This window comes from Phodopus roborovskii, unplaced genomic scaffold (genome assembly GCF_943737965.1).
Source record: "Phodopus roborovskii unplaced genomic scaffold, PHOROB, whole genome shotgun sequence".
Lineage (NCBI taxonomy): Eukaryota > Metazoa > Chordata > Mammalia > Rodentia > Cricetidae > Phodopus > Phodopus roborovskii.
In genome coordinates, this window is record NW_026126418.1 from 18,693,123 (window position 1) to 18,712,919 (window position 19,797).

General features: G+C 33.4%; 3 protein-coding genes across 3 annotated transcripts; all 3 read left to right on the plus strand.

The window, feature by feature from the left end:
* The first annotated feature begins 4,211 nt into the window (after positions 1-4,211).
* Positions 4,212-5,147, plus strand: LOC127222012 (olfactory receptor 5L1). The gene has a single exon (XM_051183931.1). It carries the CDS (start codon positions 4,212-4,214, stop codon positions 5,145-5,147), a length of 936 nt encoding a protein of 311 aa, XP_051039888.1.
* Positions 5,148-13,415: 8,268 nt separating this feature from the next.
* Positions 13,416-14,369, plus strand: LOC127221840 (olfactory receptor 5L1). Its single transcript, XM_051183824.1, has one exon. It carries the CDS (start codon positions 13,416-13,418, stop codon positions 14,367-14,369), a length of 954 nt encoding a protein of 317 aa, XP_051039781.1.
* Positions 14,370-17,878: 3,509 nt separating this feature from the next.
* On the plus strand, positions 17,879-18,823 carry LOC127222014 (olfactory receptor 5D16). The gene has a single exon (XM_051183932.1). It carries the CDS (start codon positions 17,879-17,881, stop codon positions 18,821-18,823), a length of 945 nt encoding a protein of 314 aa, XP_051039889.1.
* The last annotated feature ends 974 nt before the right edge of the window (positions 18,824-19,797 follow it).

Genomic DNA, 19,797 nt, shown 5'->3' on the forward strand with positions numbered 1-19,797 from the left:
TAACTTCTCCCAGTACCCTACCACCCCACAATGTCTAGTAAACTATCCAAAGTACTTGATCATACAATAGAGACTCTGATACATGCATGTATATTGCTACACTGCTCTCAACAAAAGCAAAAGTCAGTGCAGATGTCAATTAACTGATGACCAAATAAGTGACATGTGGCATATAAAGAATGAAACTTCATTGTCATAAAGAATCATGTTCGTTATGGACATAAAGAATTATGATCTTTGTAGAAAGATAGATACAACTGAAGATCATATTAAGGAAATTAATCAGAGTCATCAATAAAAACATTCTTTTTCTGTCTCACATACAAGTCCTAGATTTTAGTATTTATATTGTGCATATATATATATATATATATATATATATATATATATATATATATATTGGCTTGCATTTCATGAAACTAAAAAGAAAATGCTATACGATAGGATAAAGAAATTTTAAGTAGGCAGGGCTAGAATCAAATGAGGATAATGGAGTACACACTACACAAAAGTGAAAGGAGGGCTATTGCTGAAAGGAAGGGAGCCATGACAGAAGGTTAAATCAGTAGAGAAGACATAGTCATGGAAAAAAATGATAAAACCAACTACTTTGTATGCTCATTAAAAGACTCCAAAATAAAAGATAAAAGGAGCCTATGAAAGTGCCACAGATAAGGCATAAAAGGAAAGGTAGTGTAGCTTGTGGGAGTAATTTCAAAAGTAAAGATGGTAAGTAAATTCCCAAGAATAATGAATAGAGGACTACAACTATATAATATAGTTAACAAAGTATCCAAACTGGTTCATGATTTGTGGCCAACCTATACAATTACAAAAAATAAGGGATTAGTAATTAAGAAATCATAAAGAGGAGAAAAGAACAGATCCAAATATTCCATTCTCATTATTAATTAAATTGATGTCTACTATAAAATGTACACACTATCATAAGAATATCCACACACACAAAAAAAAAACATAATAAAGAGGCAGGTTTATATAATGGATAGGAGTAAGACTTGTAAAGAAATACCCAGTTATTTCTAAAACAATGAGACAAGTCCTAAAGTATTTCTCATATTTTTAGGTCTAAGTTCTGTGGAGACTCCAAAATCTCTTATGTGAGGCATCTGCTAGGGTGATGTACATCATAGGTCCCAGGGCTACCCTTCATAGCTGCTCTTTCATTTTGCTATTGTACGACTCTGTCCTTCAAGAGGCATATATAGTGTGCTATTATTTCTAATGGCAACTAAAAACAATTGGAAGTGTACTATTTGCCTATTAACTACATAACATCAGATTTCAACATAATACTACAATAATTACAATATGATTTTTTCAAATAAAATGAACACACAAAAACTAAAGAGAAACAAAAAACTGATTAGAATTGTCTTGATATAACAGAAAAAGTCAGGCTCCATGGAATATACTTGGTTAGCTAGCTTTAAGCACTTTGTCTTGAATTTCTCAGTCAAGTGGTTTATAGATATAAAATATACACAAAGACAAAATATACACAGATGTAAAATGTACACAGAGTGCTTCAAGAATGAGAGGAAACATATATAATGATACAGAGAATAAAGACACTGAATTTTTTTTGAAATTTAAATTCTCATATTAGTTTGAGGAATATATATATATATATATATATATATATATATGAGAGAGAGAGAGAGAGAATTGGAAACTATTTTATTCTAATTTAACCCATACAATTTGTGGACACTTTACTGCAACTATGTTTTACATACTGCTTTGAGCACACAGTTTTGAAGCCAAACTTGCATATTTAGGAAAGGAACAGATGTGGGACAAGAGGATGGCCAGTGTCCTAATCTCAATCAAAGCACACAAAAGCTACTCTCCCAGTATCACTTCAGCAGCTGAGATCTTTCCATTGTCACATGGTATTACAAACCAAAACGACTAATACAGTTTCTTCCAACAGATATCACATGTTTTTAGCTGAGGGTAGGTTTCACCTGCCTAATTTTCAACCACCTCATCTTTAAAGTGATGTAGAAATGTTGACCTCATTCAGTTTTATACACTTGGATTCTGACAATAGCTATTCTAAGGGTATTATTAATGGAGGACTTAACAATAGTCATCACTTATCTCTCTATTCTTTGCAGAAACTCAGTGGTGAGTTCTTATCCTTTCTTGTATCTTCAGGGGGCTGTTGAAACAAGAAAAGCATCTCTTATGCCACCTATTCACATATTCCAAACAGGTAATACTCAACCATAGCATAGATTGTTCTTCAAGAATATGAATTAAATTATGTTATCTTATGATACACTGAATCACACGGATTAATCTCCCTATTATATATCTCATTACACTAATAATTGAATCTCAAGTGGGAGCAATTTTCCAGTTGTCACAGTGATATCCCACAGAGATTGGTGCTTGTTTTCAGAAGCTTAAGATTATAGGCTTTGGGGATCCACACTCACAAATAAAGACTGTAGCATTTTCTGTAGTGACCTCACCAGGAGCAGAGGATGGCATGGAATGTTTGTTTCACATGTAGGTCAGTTGTTTGGATCTTCATAAATATATTATAATGTGGTGGAATACACTAAAATGATAGTTTCTGAGAGCTCAAAGTTTGCCCTTTTTTCTATGGGATAATATTATTCCACTCATATATACAAAAGTTGTAATATATGGAGTTTACATAACTGTAAACCTTTGTTATTTTTCTTTTATGCTTTGATTATAATGTATAAATTGTTATATATCATGCTATGAAAATGCAAGCAGGAGAATGTGTTCATTCCTTGGTAAAGGCTTCCAGTGTAATATGTAGAAAGATAGTACAGCTACTGGTCTGAGAGGGAAACTATGTGAACAAATGTAAGTGGAACTGCTTCTTTGTCATTTAATTTCTTTTCCACTCATACTAACTTTACACATTCCTTTTGGCAGAGGCTATATAGAGACTGTCCTCAAAGTCAGCTCCATACTGGGAGTATCAATAAATATACCTCGGTATTATTCATATAGGAACATAGACATATGAACCATGCCTGAAATAGAAGACAGAATTTATTTCACTTTTGAGATAAGATATTCCATTCTAATAAAGAAGCAGTGTTTGGGAGGCAACAAGCAAAAGCATTTTTCATCATTAGCCATGGTAATGGGAAGCATTTTTAATATTTAATTCCAAAATTTGAATGAACCTCTTCAAAGAAGAACAATGATATGTTTTGAAAATGAGATATAATAATAAATATGTCCTCAAGTCTTTTAAATCAGGAAACAAATTGAGAAGAGCTTGTTTGTGGTGTTCTCTACATTCTTTCCCCCACAAATACCTGACTTTTGCTTCAAGGATGTTTCTATCTAGGGGCAGGGCAAGAAAACAAATTTGTGACTCTCTCTATTTTTTTAATTCCAATTCTTAAATGTCCAAAACATCTTTATAATTACTTTCTGTAATATGCATTAGAATCTGGTTATAAGTTATATATTAAATTATAAATACAATAAATTTTACTATGTTGAAAGTAAAAAGCAAAGCCTGCAATTAAAGAGTACAATATTGACCCTATTTTCTATGTCTTGGGAAACTCAAAGCAATATGCTAAAGAGCAATGCACAGATAATGGAAGGTAGAACTCATAGTATTATTCTCTGTACCATGGCTGGAATTAAATTCTAAAATTAGCTAGATCAGGGTGACTGTTTCATTGGAGCAAATGACAATGTAGAAATTAACCCCATTCTTTCATTTTAAAACACCTTAGGAGAAAATCAGCCATATAAATTTCTCTATAGATAGTAGAGGTTCTCTCAAAATTAAAAGTCATTACCCAGTGTCTTAATATTTAGAACATTGGTGAGTCTTCCAGGTGAATAGAATATGAATTTTTGAGATCGGGGAGTAAATTAAATAATACTTAATGCTTATTTTTAATTTAAGATCAAGATTACAATTATAATAGAACCATTATGTATGATGTACATGTTTTAATTTTGCTGTGATTTCTGAATTAAACTATGAACTTTAAGCACTTTTATTATCAAGAGCTTAGTCAAAGCTAAATTCAGATGAATATTTTCTTTATCTTTGCAGATACTTACTAAAATCCTTCATCCAGAATCTGTTTTTAGGAGGGTCAAACTACACTTCAAATCATGAAGTAAAGTACAGTGGGCATCATTTCTCTATCATCTTTTAAATGGAACTTATGATTGAAGGAAACTGTACCCCTGTGACACAGTTCATTCTTCTTGGATTTTCTGATGTCCCTGAATCTAGTGTTGTGCTCTCCTTGATGTTTCTTCTCATTTATGGGGTCACTGTCTTGGCCAACCTGGGCATGACTGCTCTAATTCAGGTCAGCTCTCAACTTCACACCCCCATGTACTTTTTCCTTAGCCACCTGTCGTTTGTGGACTTCTGCTTCTCCTCCATTATTGTGCCTAAAATGTTGGCTAACATCTTCAATAAGGACAAAACCATATCATTCCTTGCCTGCATGGTCCAATTCTATTTGTTTTGCACATGTGTGGTCACTGAAGTCTTTCTACTGGCTACGATGGCTTATGATCGCTTTGTGGCCATTTGTAACCCACTTCTGTACATGGTCATCATAACCCCAAAGGTCTGCATGGTGATGGTGTCTATCTGCTATCTGTGTGCATCAGTGTGTTCTTTGATTCACTTGTGCTTAGCCCTTGAGATCCCGTCATTTAGTTCAAATGTGATCAACCACTTCTTCTGTGATTTACCTCCTCTTTTAAATCTTGCTTGCTCTGACATCACTGTTAATAAGGTTCTGGTCTTTGTTGTAGCCACCTTCAATGAGAGCATGAGCATTGTGATCATCTTCACCTCATACTTGTTTATCCTCATCACAATCCTGAGAATGCGCTCTGTGGAAGGGAGGCGCAAAGCCTTCTCTACATGTGCTTCCCACCTTACAGCCATCATTGTCTTCCATGGAACAATTCTTTCTATTTATTGTTCTTCCACATCAGAAAACAATGGTGATGCTGACAAGGTGGCCACAGTGTTCTACACTGTAGTGATTCCCATGCTGAACCCCTTGATTTACAGCCTCAGAAACAAAGATGTGAAAGATGCTCTCAGGAAAGTTTTGAACTCTAAGATACATTCATAATGAACATTGCATTGCCAGTGTGTAGATTTCCAAGGTAGATCCTGGTAGAGGGTTAACAGATTAACAAATTTGGGCTGGGAAGAGTAGTAAAGCACAGAGTGGTTCCGAGTGGCACTCTCTCTCTCTCTCTCTCTGTGTGTGTGTGTGTGTGTGTGTGTGTGTCTTAAATTTACAGGAATAGCATTTAAAAGATTCCACAATTTAAAAATGATTTTTCCACTTTACTTAAATCAGTTAACTTTGAGTTATACTGTACCAATGCAAGTATGTTTCATTTTGTGCAAGATCATCCCCAAAATAAAAAGTTGTTTCATGAATGACAATGATAGTTTTGAGATGGGAGGCACAGGTAGAAAAGGCTTTTGTAAAAGTTCTATTATTATTATATCTGTATAGTGAACATGATGATTTATTTTAAAATAGCATGTCTATAATTCATTAAACAAAACTAAAAACCTGTCTTCACAGAGTAAAAATAGCATGGAATTTTTGTTCACAGTTTTTTGTTTTTTGGTTTTTTTTGCTAATCTATGCTTATTGCTTACTTTATATTCGCTAATTTATATTTGCTACTTTATTTGATGCTACACAATCCATTGATTTTAGGCTATTGGAAAATATTCAGTCCTCTAATAAAAATATTTTAGTAATATTGAATAATGCAAATTATATTTTTCAATCATATTTATACATTTGAATCTGTGTGTGATGTGCAGTATTCAGAGAGGACAAAAGAGTCTTGGGTCTTCTCAGACACCTATTGTGTATCCTCAGAATAGTACTTATGACATCTAAAAGATCAGAGAGCCCTCATCACTGCTGGACCACCTCAACATCCCTTTTATACAGTATAAGGTATGCATAAAAAAAGTCTGAATTCCTATACAATAAATGCTTCCACCTTCTTTTTCATTATGTCTATTGAGAAATATCATTGTAGACATAATTAGTGAGATGTCTCTTCCCTTATTTATCACCTAATTCAGTGCTCACCCTGACATTGTTACTGATGAAATATTTGACATCACCTCCTTCCATGATTTGTGTGTGTGTGTGTGTGTATATATATATATATATATTAGAATATATATTAGAATATTTACAATATATTATATATGTATAGTTTTATATTATTAAAGTTGTACTTTAATGATTGTATAACTGTATATATTACTTTATAGTTACTGCCAATCCATTCTCTATGAGTTCCTTTGCCCTTAACACACTTCTTACTGTATGTCTCTTTTCCATGTTCATGAAATGTTTTTTGTTCTTGTTGTTAGTTTTTTGACTCCTGAAGGTCAGTTAGGGCCATCGATGTGATTATGGGTTTGAGACTATCCACTGGATCATCAGTGGGTTTGAAACTGAAGAAAGTATCTTTCCATCCTCCATAGTCCATTGTTCATCTCACTCATCTTTGATAATGTTGCAAAATTTTTCATTTCCCAGACTTCCTTGTTTCTCAGCCTAATTCATTTTCAGTTCTATCTATAACCTTAACACTTTTGTATTATACCTTAGGATTTACTTCAATTTGTAAAGTGTATTCAGTTGTTGATAGAAGCCTGTCTCCTTGTATCTATGCTGTTATAAAAGCAGTGGGTTAGAGTTCAGTGAAGTCATGTTGGTGTCAAGACTCTGATTTTATTTTGCAATTAATCCTTTTTCATTTACTTTTGACGTTTGTGTGAGTATCTACATGAACACGAGCAATGACATGCTAGAAAACTTGCAGTTTATATTTCTGAGACTGACCTAATTCTCTTAATGTGATTACCTGAGTATTATTTTTTCAAATGGCCTAACTTTTACATGAATTCTACTGTATACAATACATAGTCTTTATCCATTTTTCTGCTGTTGAACATCTAAGTTGGTTTCATATGTTACTTTTGTAATTACTGCTACTATAAATATTGATTTAAAAACTGTCATTAATTTAATCTTCCTTGATCTGGTAGCAGGGGAACACACTTTACAGGCTTTTGCAAACACCACCTGAGCCCAATGAATGAACTGACATCTTTCTCAGCAGACCAAATAAAATCCAGTCAGCATCTAAGTGGCTACAAGTGCAGAATGCAGGAGAGACCTTTTACCTGTTTTACTCCAATAAGAGTGCATTGCTCTTTTTCTTTATATCTGAGCAAACAGCATAAAAGTTATTTCTCTGACATTGCTCTAAGTTTATTCTTTGTGTGGTTACAGGTCATAACCCATGTGTGAGGAGATGCTTACATCATTCTATGATAGAGACAAAGAACATCTATACAGAAAAAAATATATGAAAAAGCTACTGCATTGCCCACAATTCCATAAATTACTTTACCTTATCTTTTCCTGAGTTGTCTTAACCAAAATGAGACTCTATGAGTCAAATGATCCTGGTGAGCTCATAAAATACAAAGCAGGATTAGAACCTGGTAGGAGGTGAAAGGAAGACAAAAAAAACTCAACTTAAAGTTTTCAAATGAACATATCAGTTAACATTTATTATTTTGTGTGGTGGCATAAAATAATGCATTCAAAGTCAGGAAACTATAAACATTTTTTTTCTATAACAAATTTTAGGTTTTAAAAATCAACTTATCTTGACTAATATGAGATGATAGTTAATCCTGTATCAACCAGATATTTAGAGACGGAGATAAATTTAAAAAGAATTAAAAGAGTCTTCTATGCAAGAATTATGATCTTATTTCCACAGGATGTTAATTATTTTGAATAATGATTGCAATATGATTTTAAAACAGTTCATAGATGGGTGTTGGTGGCACTTGCCTTTAGTCCCAGCACCCAGGTGGCAGAAGCAGACAGATTACTGTGAGTTCAAGGCCAGCCTGGTGTACACAGCGAGTTTCAGGACAGACTCTAAAGCCACAGGGAAACCTGTCTCGCTCGAAAAACTAAAAAAAAAAAGATTCAAGATTCACCTATGAATAAAATGATAAGATGACATAATTTGATAATGCCTTTTAATTGTATATTTGATATATATTTTTAAAATGTATTATATACATATTTCTATGTATACATATTTCAAGTTTCTCCTAAAATTTACATGTTTTTTGTATACATGATTCAAATTATTGTTTCTCTTTCTTGATCTCATAAATTTTAAATTGATATTTATGAGGTAATCATCAAATGAATATTTTAAAGATAATTGGTAGCATCCATGGCATTATATTGAGTTTAATGTTTAAAACATTCCTTAGAACAACAAAGCTGACCCTTCAAGCCATCCCTTGTTATCACCCACAGCATTAATATCTGGACATAATTCACCATATAATGGCTTGACAGACTTCTTAAAAGTCTCTTAAAGATGTTTTTTTAGAATGCTTTTGTGTCAAAATTTACTTTGTTTGATATGGATTTTTGTTTGTTTGTTTGTTTGTTTGTTTGTTTTCCTAAGACAGAGTTTCTTTGTATTGCTTTGTAGCCTGTCCTGGAACTACCTCTGTAGACCAAGCTGGTCCAGAACTCACAGAGATCCACCTGCCTGTGCCTCCCAAGTGCTGGGATTAAAGGTATGCAGCACCTGGCAACATGGCTTTTTGTACATGGACATCTTGAGAAGACATTACGTCCACTTAGAAATGCACAGAAAATTACAGCATAGAGGCCTAGATTGACATTTTAAAAACAGAGGAACACTTCAGGAAAATCTAAGTGTGTGTGTATTATTATTAGCCAGTTCTCCTCAATAGAAAGTGGTCCCAGCTGTGAGTTAAAATGTTTTCTAATAAGATAAAAGAACACTTTATGAGAATGCAAACTGAATGATAGTTCTCACAGTTAACACAAGAATGTCAGCATCCAAAATCATCCATAAAGTCCGAGATACAGTGTGTTTTGATTTTTAAATTGTTTCCCATTATTTATTTGTGCATATCTGCACATACATTTATCTCTGTCTCTGTGTGTTTGCACATACATAAGCTAGTATGTTTGTGTATGTGCGTGTAGGTAGCACTGTACATAAGTGAAGGTCACAGCAAAATTCTAGGAGTTTCCTTGCACTTGCACTTTGTGAGAGTCTGGAATCAAACTCAAATTGTTGAGAACAGATTTCTGGTGCCTATACCTCATGATCTATCTAGATAGAATATATGCTTGGTGTTACATGGTACTTTCTCAAATTAGGGTATTGGCATTTATTTTTAAAACTTGTCTACATTTTGAAAACTTCATATATAAGAACTGCAACATTATCAATCTATACATCTGTTACAACAATCTTTTCTTATGCTTTTTCTATTACTTTTTAATGGTGTGTGTGTGTGTGTGTATACACAATGCTCTCTTTCTTGCACACACACACACACACACACACACACATACACACATATATTACCTATTGCTCACATTTAATGTTGCTTGCATGTACATGTATCCAGGAATGATCACTTTATATACTTTATGCTATTATCTGGCAGCTAGTTTTTGTTTGATATACACATTGTAATTACACATATTTGTGCAAAATTCTGATGTTTTGATTGCATACGTATATCAAGTCAGTGCAATCTACCTATTCAGCATCCTAGGCAAGTTTCTTTTTATGGAGGCAACACTGAGCTCATTTGATATTTAGCAACAGCAGTGGGGCAAAAACCAAAAGTCCCACTGCTCTCTGTAGTGCCTGAGAAATTTTTTTCTGAAATCTCTCAGATAATGCTGGAAGTCTTGACTTCCCTGCAGCAAAGAATTGTCTAATGTGTCAGTATGAGGCAGAGTTGGAATTTATTTAGTAAAAGTTTCCGCACAGATTTAAAGAAAATCTTGGCAGAGAGAAGTACTCAGACAATAGGTAAACCAAACCTAACTGTGGGTATTTCTCAAGTGTCCCAGCAAGTGTCTTTATAAGGGTTTCTGTGGCTTCTGAGATTTCATTACAAATCCTTCAAATGGAAACTTCTATCTTATCAAGCTGTTAGGGGCTCATTGATAGGTTTAATGAACTTAGACACAGATCATTATGACTTTAACCCTTTATTTGGAAACATCTCTGGATAAAGGAATGGTATTTTCTTTTATATTGGCAATATTTAGATCAAATGACATATTTTTCATGTACACTTTACATTATGTTAACTTTATTGCCATTGCTGTGCAATAGCTCTCTAAAACTGGGTGATTTATAAATAGATTTCTGATAATGCTCCACAGAGGACGTTTTTGAGTCTTCCAGGACATACATCTTTAGTTCAACTTTATTACCTCTCTGATGGCAGAGACATTTAATTTTGTTTTACATAAGGGATCAATTTCCCTGGAGCTTAATTTATAAAAGAAACTCTTTGCTTATGAGAGCTGTTTAAAATCTCCAGTGCTGGTGAGAAATGTCTCAGGTTTGTTCACAAACACAGGGCTCTACTTACCCAAACTTGGGAATAGACACAGTTTATTGAGTAAATTCATTTAAAAAAATCTATATAACTTTTCTGTCTTCTAATACAGATTGCACCTGAGAACACTTCAACTTTACAATTGTCAGGGAACATTTGCTTGATGTTTTATGGAGAGACAGTCTATGATAAATTAGAATAGATTCTTCTGATATCAAGCATTTTAAGCATGAATAATTTCAGACTACAGAAATGTGATGTAGACTTTTATCTGTTTGTCTCTCTATCTCTGCCTCTTTCTTTCTCTCTCTCTCTCTGTGCTGGGTGTGTGTGTGTGTGTTACTCTCTACTTGATTCTACCAACTTACTTCATGAAAGCTATAACTTATGGCAAAGGATGAGCTTATTTTTGTCATAGAAAGTGCTGATCATAGTGTTGAATTGTCTCTATAAACTACTTGTGCAATTATGTTGTGTGAACTTTGTTTCATTGGAAACAAAGACAAGTATTTTGTGCTCAATTTAATTTTAATTTATCAAAAAGTGTTACTAGCAGAAAACATTGCACACCTTTTTTCTCAATTTTCCAAACTTATAGAGAAATTTTTCCTAATAGTTTTTCATTGCCTTTCTTTTTCTATTGTTTTTCTTCTTTTTGTCACTAAGAAACATATTTAATGAATATTTTTTAATTATATTTGCTTTTTTGGGGGGAACTATATTTTAGTTATATTTTTCCTTACATGCCCTTTCATATACTTCTCCCAGATCTCCATCTATAGCCTCTACTTTCACAAATTGTTATTGAGTACACACACACACACACACACACACACACACACACACACACACACACACATATATATATATATATATATATATATATATATATATTCCTAAATATAACCTATCTAATTCATATAGAGTTATTTACATGTATGCTTTCAGGGCTGATTATTTAGCATCATACAACCAATTCCTGACCACTTCCCTGGGCAAGAATACCTTTCCTGCTTCAGCTTTACTCAGCTGCCTATGGTTCATTATGTAGGGTTGAGGCCTTGTAGGCTTTTCTTTGTCCAGTTACTATGTTTGTTAGTATCTTTCCTTCCTTTCTGCCTTTGTTAATTCCTTCATTCCTTTCTTTTTTATTTTTATTTTTTTTATTTTAGTTTTTGAGATAAGGTTTTTCTCTGTACCTCTAGCTGCCCTGGACTTGCTTTGTAGACAATGCCTGCTTTGAATTTATAGAGATCCACCTGGGGTTAAAGATGTGCAACACCACACCAGGCTTCTCCTACTCTCTCTCTCTCTCTCTCTCTCTCTCTCTCTCTCTCTCTCTCTCTTTCTCTCTCTCCTCTCAATTACTCTTTCTCTCCTTTTCTCCCTCTCTCCCTCTCTTTCTCTGTCTCTCCCTCCCTCCATCTTTCTCTCTTTCCTCTTCTTAATTGACAAAGAAATAAAGACAACATGACCTTAATAGTTTTCTATTTCTTTGAAGTTAGTTGAAGTTAGTTCAAGATGGAGAAAAATGCCATACTCTTCTTGTTTTGTTTGTCAGTTTACTTTGTAGTACCAAAAAAAAATAAATGTGCATATTTCTCATTTGTTCTATTTCAGAAATTCAGAGAATAAAGTAACCTCCACTGTGGGAAAGAGATTTAACTTCACTACATATATTTCCACTGCTTTGAGTCAGCTTCTTTTCCCTACAAATTACTTAAGAAAACTGGAGAATTAGCTATTTACTTCTTTTCTATGTAGGTAATTATAATTTAGGATATCTATATGACATCACATATTATATACTATATATAACATAAACCTATGTTATTAATATGCCTACATTTATGTCCTTGCATGTTATAACACTTCTAGAATTAATCATGTGTAAGATATCATTTATGAAGTATGTGCTAGTTTTTCAACTTAAATGTACTGCTGAATCATAATTAACAATTCTTCCTTTGACAGATTTTTGTATCATATCCTGTAAATACTCTAATATAATTTCATAAATGATTTCAAATAACTTAAATGTTGTTATAATTGATGAAAGAGTGAGGTTAAAAATCTTTAGAATAATTAAACTTTTCAATTTTATCTGTTGTCATAATAAGATTTTTAGTACAGTTTTAAAATTAATTTTCTCAAAAACATGTGACTCATGTCAAATATGTGTCATTTGACTCATGACTCATGTGTCTGAGTATTATAGAGCTTGGTTGTAGTGAATCAAGTAATTTTGCTTGAGAATAGAGTTATTTTGGAATTATCAAAATACATTTGAGTACATTTTTTAAAATCATTTCATGAAAAACATTTGGCTCATGTGTCTGAATTGTAGTCAATCATGTAATATTATTTGAGAATAGAGTTATTTTGGAATTACCATTTAGTTATTTAAAATTACTGTTAATTTTTGTTATTATTAAAATTTCAAGGCATTAATTTGAGATGAAATTGTAGGTAATTTTGCTTCAAATTTCAAACTATTAGAGAGAGTGAAAGTAGTATATCTGTGTATATGACATAGTCAAAATATACCACCAACACCAAGGTCAGATCTCAGTGATGAGAGTAAGTCTGCATAATATGTTATATTATAGCACTGAACATATTTTAGACAAAATCATACCCCCATTCTCAGATATCTGCTTAACTGTATTTTGGATGATCCTGGGTAGTAATAAATTGTGTAAAAAGGATTTGCTAAGATGTATTTTTTGTATGAATCTGAACTACCCAATATTTTTAAATTTTCATACTTCTCTTTTGCTTGTACTCCAAACATATGTTCTTGATATTAATTCTCTATTTTTTTCTGTAGTTAACATAACTTTCTTATATTCTGTCTTTTTCTCTTCCAAGAAATAACACAAGGCTTTTCCAAAACTGCCATGTTGCAGTCATGAGTGAGGTAAACTGCACCACTAGAGCAGAGTTCATTCTTCTTGGTTTTTCTGATGTCCCTGAGCTGGCATTCTTTCTCTTCCTGGTGTTTGTTCTCATTTATGGAGTGACAGTCATAGCAAACCTGGGCATGACTGCACTGATTCAGGTCAGCTTTCAACTTCACACTCCTATGTACTTTTTCCTCAGTCACCTGTCCTTTGTGGATTTCTGCTACTCCTCCACCATTGTGCCAAAGGTGTTCACTAACATCATTAATGAGGAAAAAGTTATTTCTTACATGGGCTGCATGGTACAATTTTATCTATTTTGTGCTTTTGCAGTCACTGAGGTATTTTTGCTAGCTGTGATGGCCTATGACCGCTTCGTGGCCATTTGTAACCCACTACTGTACATGGTCATCATGTCCCCAAAGCTTCGTACAGTACTAGTGTCTGGCTGTTACCTCTATGGATCACTTTGTTCCATGATTCACCTTTGCTTAGCCCTTGACATCCCATCATTCAAGTCAAATGTGATTAACCACTTCTTTTGTGATCTGCCTCCTCTCTTAAGTCTTGCTTGCTCTGATGTTACTGAGAATGAGTTATTTCTGTTCATCATTGTCAATTTCAATGAGATCCTCACCATTGTGATCATCTTTGTCTCCTATTTGTTTATTCTTATCACCATCCTGAAGATGAATTCAGCAGAGGGGAGACGCAAAGCCTTTTCCACCTGTGCCTCTCATCTCACAGTCATCATTGTCTTCCATGGAACAATCCTTTTTATTTATTGTCAGCCCAATTCTGGAAATAGTCTAGATGTTGATAAAGTAACTACAGTATTCTATACTGTGGTCATTCCCATGCTGAACCCCCTGATATATAGTCTGAGGAATAAGGATGTGAAAGAGGCTCTCAAAAAAGTATTGCACTCTAAAAGGAATTCTTTCCTAGAATTTTTTTCTTAAGAAAATTTAAGGAGCATTGTATGTAAAGACCCATGTATTGGCAATCAAATGAGCTAAATATGGAGCAAAGAAAATTAGCTATTACACAAGGATAATTATTAATGACTCAGTATGGACATATATTTTTGAGTTATCTGTAAAAGTAGAAATGAGGGTTTTCAAAGGTTGTATTTATGTGTTGTTCTTTATTTTGTAGTATTTTAAACTGATACAAGTTATAATATGCTACAAGTACCATGTTTCATTATTACAAATCTTTATTACAGCATAATTTGTGGGATATATAATCCATTTAAAAATTGAATACTCCCTTAACCTAGACACAGGAGAGAAGTCCTAGTCCCTACTTCAAATGACTTGACAGATTTACATGACCCCACCTGGATGGCCATGTGGAATGGGGGTGGGAGGATGGGAGGGGAGGGTGGTCAGGGTGCATGTGAGGGGGGAGAGAGGGTAAGAGGGAGGGAGGGAGAGATGGAGGGAGGGATAGGGAACTGGGATCGACATGTAAAATAAAATAATAATATGAATAAATAAATGCAAATTAACATCTGATACTTCACAATGAATAATAAAACTTTGTGAAGTAGCTTATATACAATTATCTGGAGTTTATACGCTAGTATATATCGGATACACATTAGGCATTTTGATGTTTCCTTTACTCTTTGATATTACAGAGTTACTCTGTACCTTTGGAGGTAGTCCTGGAATTCTTTCTTAAACTACACTGGTTTTGACCTCACAGATATCCACCTGCCTCTGTCTCCCTACTGGTGAGATTAAAGGTGTGATCCACCACTGCCTGGCTATATCACTGTATTATTTTTAGAGCTTCATTTAGTATATATTTGGAAAAACTAAATGTAAGAATAATATTTATTCACAAGAATCCAGGAAATATTAATTACATGTCATAACTCAAGGAGCTATGGGTCCATCTTAGTTTATAATCCTTTGTATTATTTGCCTTTGTGTTTGACTGTGTTGAGCTTAATTATCATTGGCTTATTTTATCATTACCTGTATTCATGAGTTATCACTGACTTCTTCATACTATATCTTAAATCCAGTGATAGTGAAACATCCACTTCACCTTAAGTGCATCTCCCATCTGTTAGTTTTTTGCATATATACTTGACCTAATAAAATATTCCTTTTGTTCTCTTTATAACTATCTAACCTATGTACCTTTGAGCAGTCTTGATTCATGTTTCACTTCTACAACCCAGGATGATTTATAGCAATTTCACCTTAAGTGTACTTGTTAAAGTAAAACATTTATCCAAGTATCTATATAATGTTATAATATAAGTTGGATTAAAATTAAGAAATCAAAAATTTGTATTTTCACCTTGATTATTAACTTCATAAGCAATTTACTTCTTCAGTCCTTAGTACTCTCTGTGTTAACATTGCTTGTCTCTGTTATCTTCATGGTTCTTCAGGACAGAGAGCAACCTCCATTGAGAGGTTTTGTGGACACTTGAACACTTGAAAATACTCTGCATCAAAACAATATAGGATATTTTTGTATTTTTGTTGCCCTTATTCTGCACACCTTAGACACAGGTTCCAGAAGAATCTTCGTGAATTTAACTAGACTAGCAATATTTTTGTTGTAAATATATATATAAATATAAATATATATATATATATATATATATATATATATATTCTATCCATATTTCTTTAGGGACTAGGAGAACAAATTATCTGATGAATGTGTACTCCTATTATACTTAACAAATATGAAGAAATATTTTTCTTTAATAACTTTAGTACATATGTAGCCAAATGGCCAGTAGATCTGAGGTAAAACACAATCATTTCTCTACTTTTGTAAGTATAATAAGGTCACAGTTAATCTCTGAAAAGACAGGAGACTCTTCCAAAGAACTGCAGCTTTCCTTCACATTTTCTATGCAAAAGCAATTATATCATAAAAGAGTATTTAAGTTTAATTGTTTATCCTGAAGTCCCAAGAGAATACGACAGTCAATTATTTCTTGAGCATAATGCCAGGGGGATCAACAGTAGGCATAATAATAGAATTAACATCTCCTTCATATAAGCTTTCTCTACAGAGGCAGGAAGGGACTGCATTTACCATCAACAGGTTTGTCTTCAGGTCTTAGAAAATATTGGTAATATTTTTCATGTGACTTATGTAGAATACAAGATGGCTTTTTATCATTACTTTATGAGAAAATTATTTTCGAATTTTTGAGCCATTAAAGCCATTTGAATCTGGACATCCAGAAACCAGAAGTCTACTCTGTTAAAAGTTTTATTGAAAGGACCTCATTCAGTTATATGCATGTATTCAGAGAAAGACAGGCATGAATGTTGTCACAAATATATATATATATATATATATATATATATATATATATATTTATGTATGTGACAATTTACAATAATTTATAGTTCAGGTAGACATTTAAATTATTGAATCAAAATATATAAAGTGTACATTCTAGAAAAAAAAAACACAGACTTTAACAGATCTTTACATTTTCCTCACAGACGTGGAGGCATTTAACGAATATTCTAGGTGATTTGTAGGGAAAGAAAGAAATGTGTAGAAAAGACACACCATTGTCATTGTTTGTGAGCTTTTACAAGGGAATTCCCTTCCTTCCAATCTCTGTGTTTAGCTCAGTATAGATATTCAGAATATCTTTGAAGCCATTATCACAATCATTGAACACTTTTCCATAATTTATAAATTAAATATAGCAAGTAAAGATAATCTAAAAGACAATTAAAACAATTGAGAAAATTGTGCAAATTGAACTTCATCATTTCACAAATTGAAATATTTCTGTAATGCAAAATACCATTTGATTGACAATGAAAGAAAGACCTTAATGGACTTACAAACTTTTTCCTATTAAAACAGTTTTGATAAGTTTCACTTTGCTCATCAGCAATAAAAGGCAGCATGAAAGATAACACAACTTTACATTAAGAGCAGAAACAATCATTGCGACACTTATTAGTACAAATAATATAAATTTTACTGTGATTACAATTGACATGGGAGATTTTATGAGAACACAACATCCAAAAATCTTACTATAAAGTAGCTCTTATGGGTGATGTTTTCTAAACATCTTTGTTTCATGGAGAATTCCAGGACAATTTAGTAAATTATTTCATTTGGCTGATGTTTAGGAGAAAGAACTTGAAATGTCAGTAAGAATTTGAATGCTGATCATATTTTTATGTATGTTTCTTAATTATTATATTGAACAATAATGATTTTAAATCATACTTAGGAATGTGATTAGAACCATGTACTCATTCATCATGCACTAATATTTTAATTTCTGAATCTCTATTTATCCTTCCTTGATGCTTCAACCTTTCAAAATCACAAAAAGGGATGTATTTTGTTTCATTTTTAGGCATACAGACAGCTTGCTAGGCATGCTTCATGTGTGAACCTGTCTTCCTGTCTTATTCCCAAATTCAATTTTCAGACTTCACCAGAAGGAATCATGTTTCTATCAGACATAAATCTAACTTCCAAGGTCACATTCACCCTCTTGGGTTTCTCAGATTATCCAGAACTGCGGGTTCCACTCTTTTTGCTGTTTCTGGCAATCTACAGCTTCAGTGTGGTAGGGAACCTGGGAATGATTGTGATTATCAAGATTAACCCGAAACTGCATACTCCCATGTACTTCTTCCTCAGCCACCTCTCCTTTGCAGATTTCTGCTATTCTTCCATCATCACTCCCAAAATGCTGGTGAACCTAGTTATAGAAGACAGAACCATTTCATTTTTAGGGTGCATAATCCAATTCTTTTTCTTCTGTACATTTGTTGTCACTGAGCTGATTCTGTTTGCTGTGATGGCCTATGACCGCTTTGTTGCTGTCTGCAACCCTTTGCTTTACACGGTTGTCATGTCCCAGAGGCTCTGTGCCTTACTGGTGCTGGGGTCATATGCATGGGGTGTAGTGTGCTCCTTGACACTTACCTGTTCTGCATTAAAATTATATTTCCGAGGTTTCAACACCATCAATCACTTTTTCTGCGAATTGTCCTCCCTAATAGCCCTCTCTTGCTCTGATTCTCATATCAGCCAGCTACTCCTTTTTATAGTTGCCACCTTCAATGAGGTAGGCACACTATTTATCATTCTCACATCATATTTGTTCATTATTGTCACTGCCCTGAAAATGCATTCATCTAGTGGGCACCGCAAGGTCTTCTCCACCTGTGCTTCCCACATGACAGCCATCACCATCTTCCACGGTACCATTCTATTTCTCTACTGTGTGCCCAGTTCCAAGAACACCAGGCACACTGTCAAAGTGGCCTCTGTGTTTTACACAGTGGTGATCCCCATGCTAAACCCCCTGATCTACAGTCTGAGAAATAAGGATGTCAAAGACACAGTCAACAAAATGATGAATGTAAGATATTTTTCTCAGTGATTCTAAGCTTTAGCATACAGTTGTGTTATTGTGTTTCATTTTTGAATAAATTAAATGTCCATTAACAAATCATGTTTTAAATTTCTTTATATTTTTTAAAGCAGAGATAAGTTTTTCAGTGAAATAAATAAATATATTTCATATATATATATATGATTCAATTTTCATTCTTATGATTTTAAAATTTTACATTTGAAAAATATATAACCATGTTGGTTTTATAGTTTTTGGTCATATTTTCATATATTTAAATTGAACCAATATTGAACTGAGGAAGTGGATCAATGGCTAAGTATGGACCCTCTATGCTCTCTTTCAGATTCACAGCCTCTATTTTTTATTAATCGTTACTATATACATATGCATTATGCATATGATTTTTAGTAATTCTTATCATTGGAACTGTCTATATTCATAGTTGGAGTTTGTTTAATGGAGTCACTTGAAAACTCTCTGTATCAGGGCTTTTTTTGACAGCTGTCAACACATTTAGACCTAATTGCCTTGCTGCATATAAAAAGTGTATTAAATTTTTACTTCCTTTTTTTCAATTTTAATTGACTTTTTTGTTGTTGTTGTTGTTGTTTTTAGTTTTTCAACTCAGGCTTTCTATGGGTATCCCTGGCTGTCCTAAACTAACTTTATACATTATACTGGCCACAAACTCAAGAAAGCCACAAACCTCTGCCTACCAAATCTTGAAATTAAAGCCACATGCCACCACTACCCAGTTTAAATTTTCACTTTTAATTTTAGCCTATATGGAGAAAAGATCAAGAATATTGTTTATGGTAGTAAAGGCTGATATTCCTATAATTACTACAACATTTTTATTTAAAATTCTCCAAGAACTTCAGGAACCCATTCCCAATGGAGGGATACTCCCTAAGCCTAGAGAAACTGGGGAGGGCCTAGGCCCTACCCCAAATGACTTGGAAGACTTTGATGATTCCATCATGGAAGGTCTCACCCTC

Bases quoted from the DNA above. Each gene is read 5' to 3' on its own strand.
- LOC127222012 (XM_051183931.1), top strand. From the start codon at position 4,212: ATGATTGAAGGAAACTGTACCCCTGTGACACAGTTCATTCTTCTTGGA.
- LOC127221840 (XM_051183824.1), top strand. From the start codon at position 13,416: ATGAGTGAGGTAAACTGCACCACTAGAGCAGAGTTCATTCTTCTTGGT.
- LOC127222014 (XM_051183932.1), top strand. From the start codon at position 17,879: ATGTTTCTATCAGACATAAATCTAACTTCCAAGGTCACATTCACCCTC.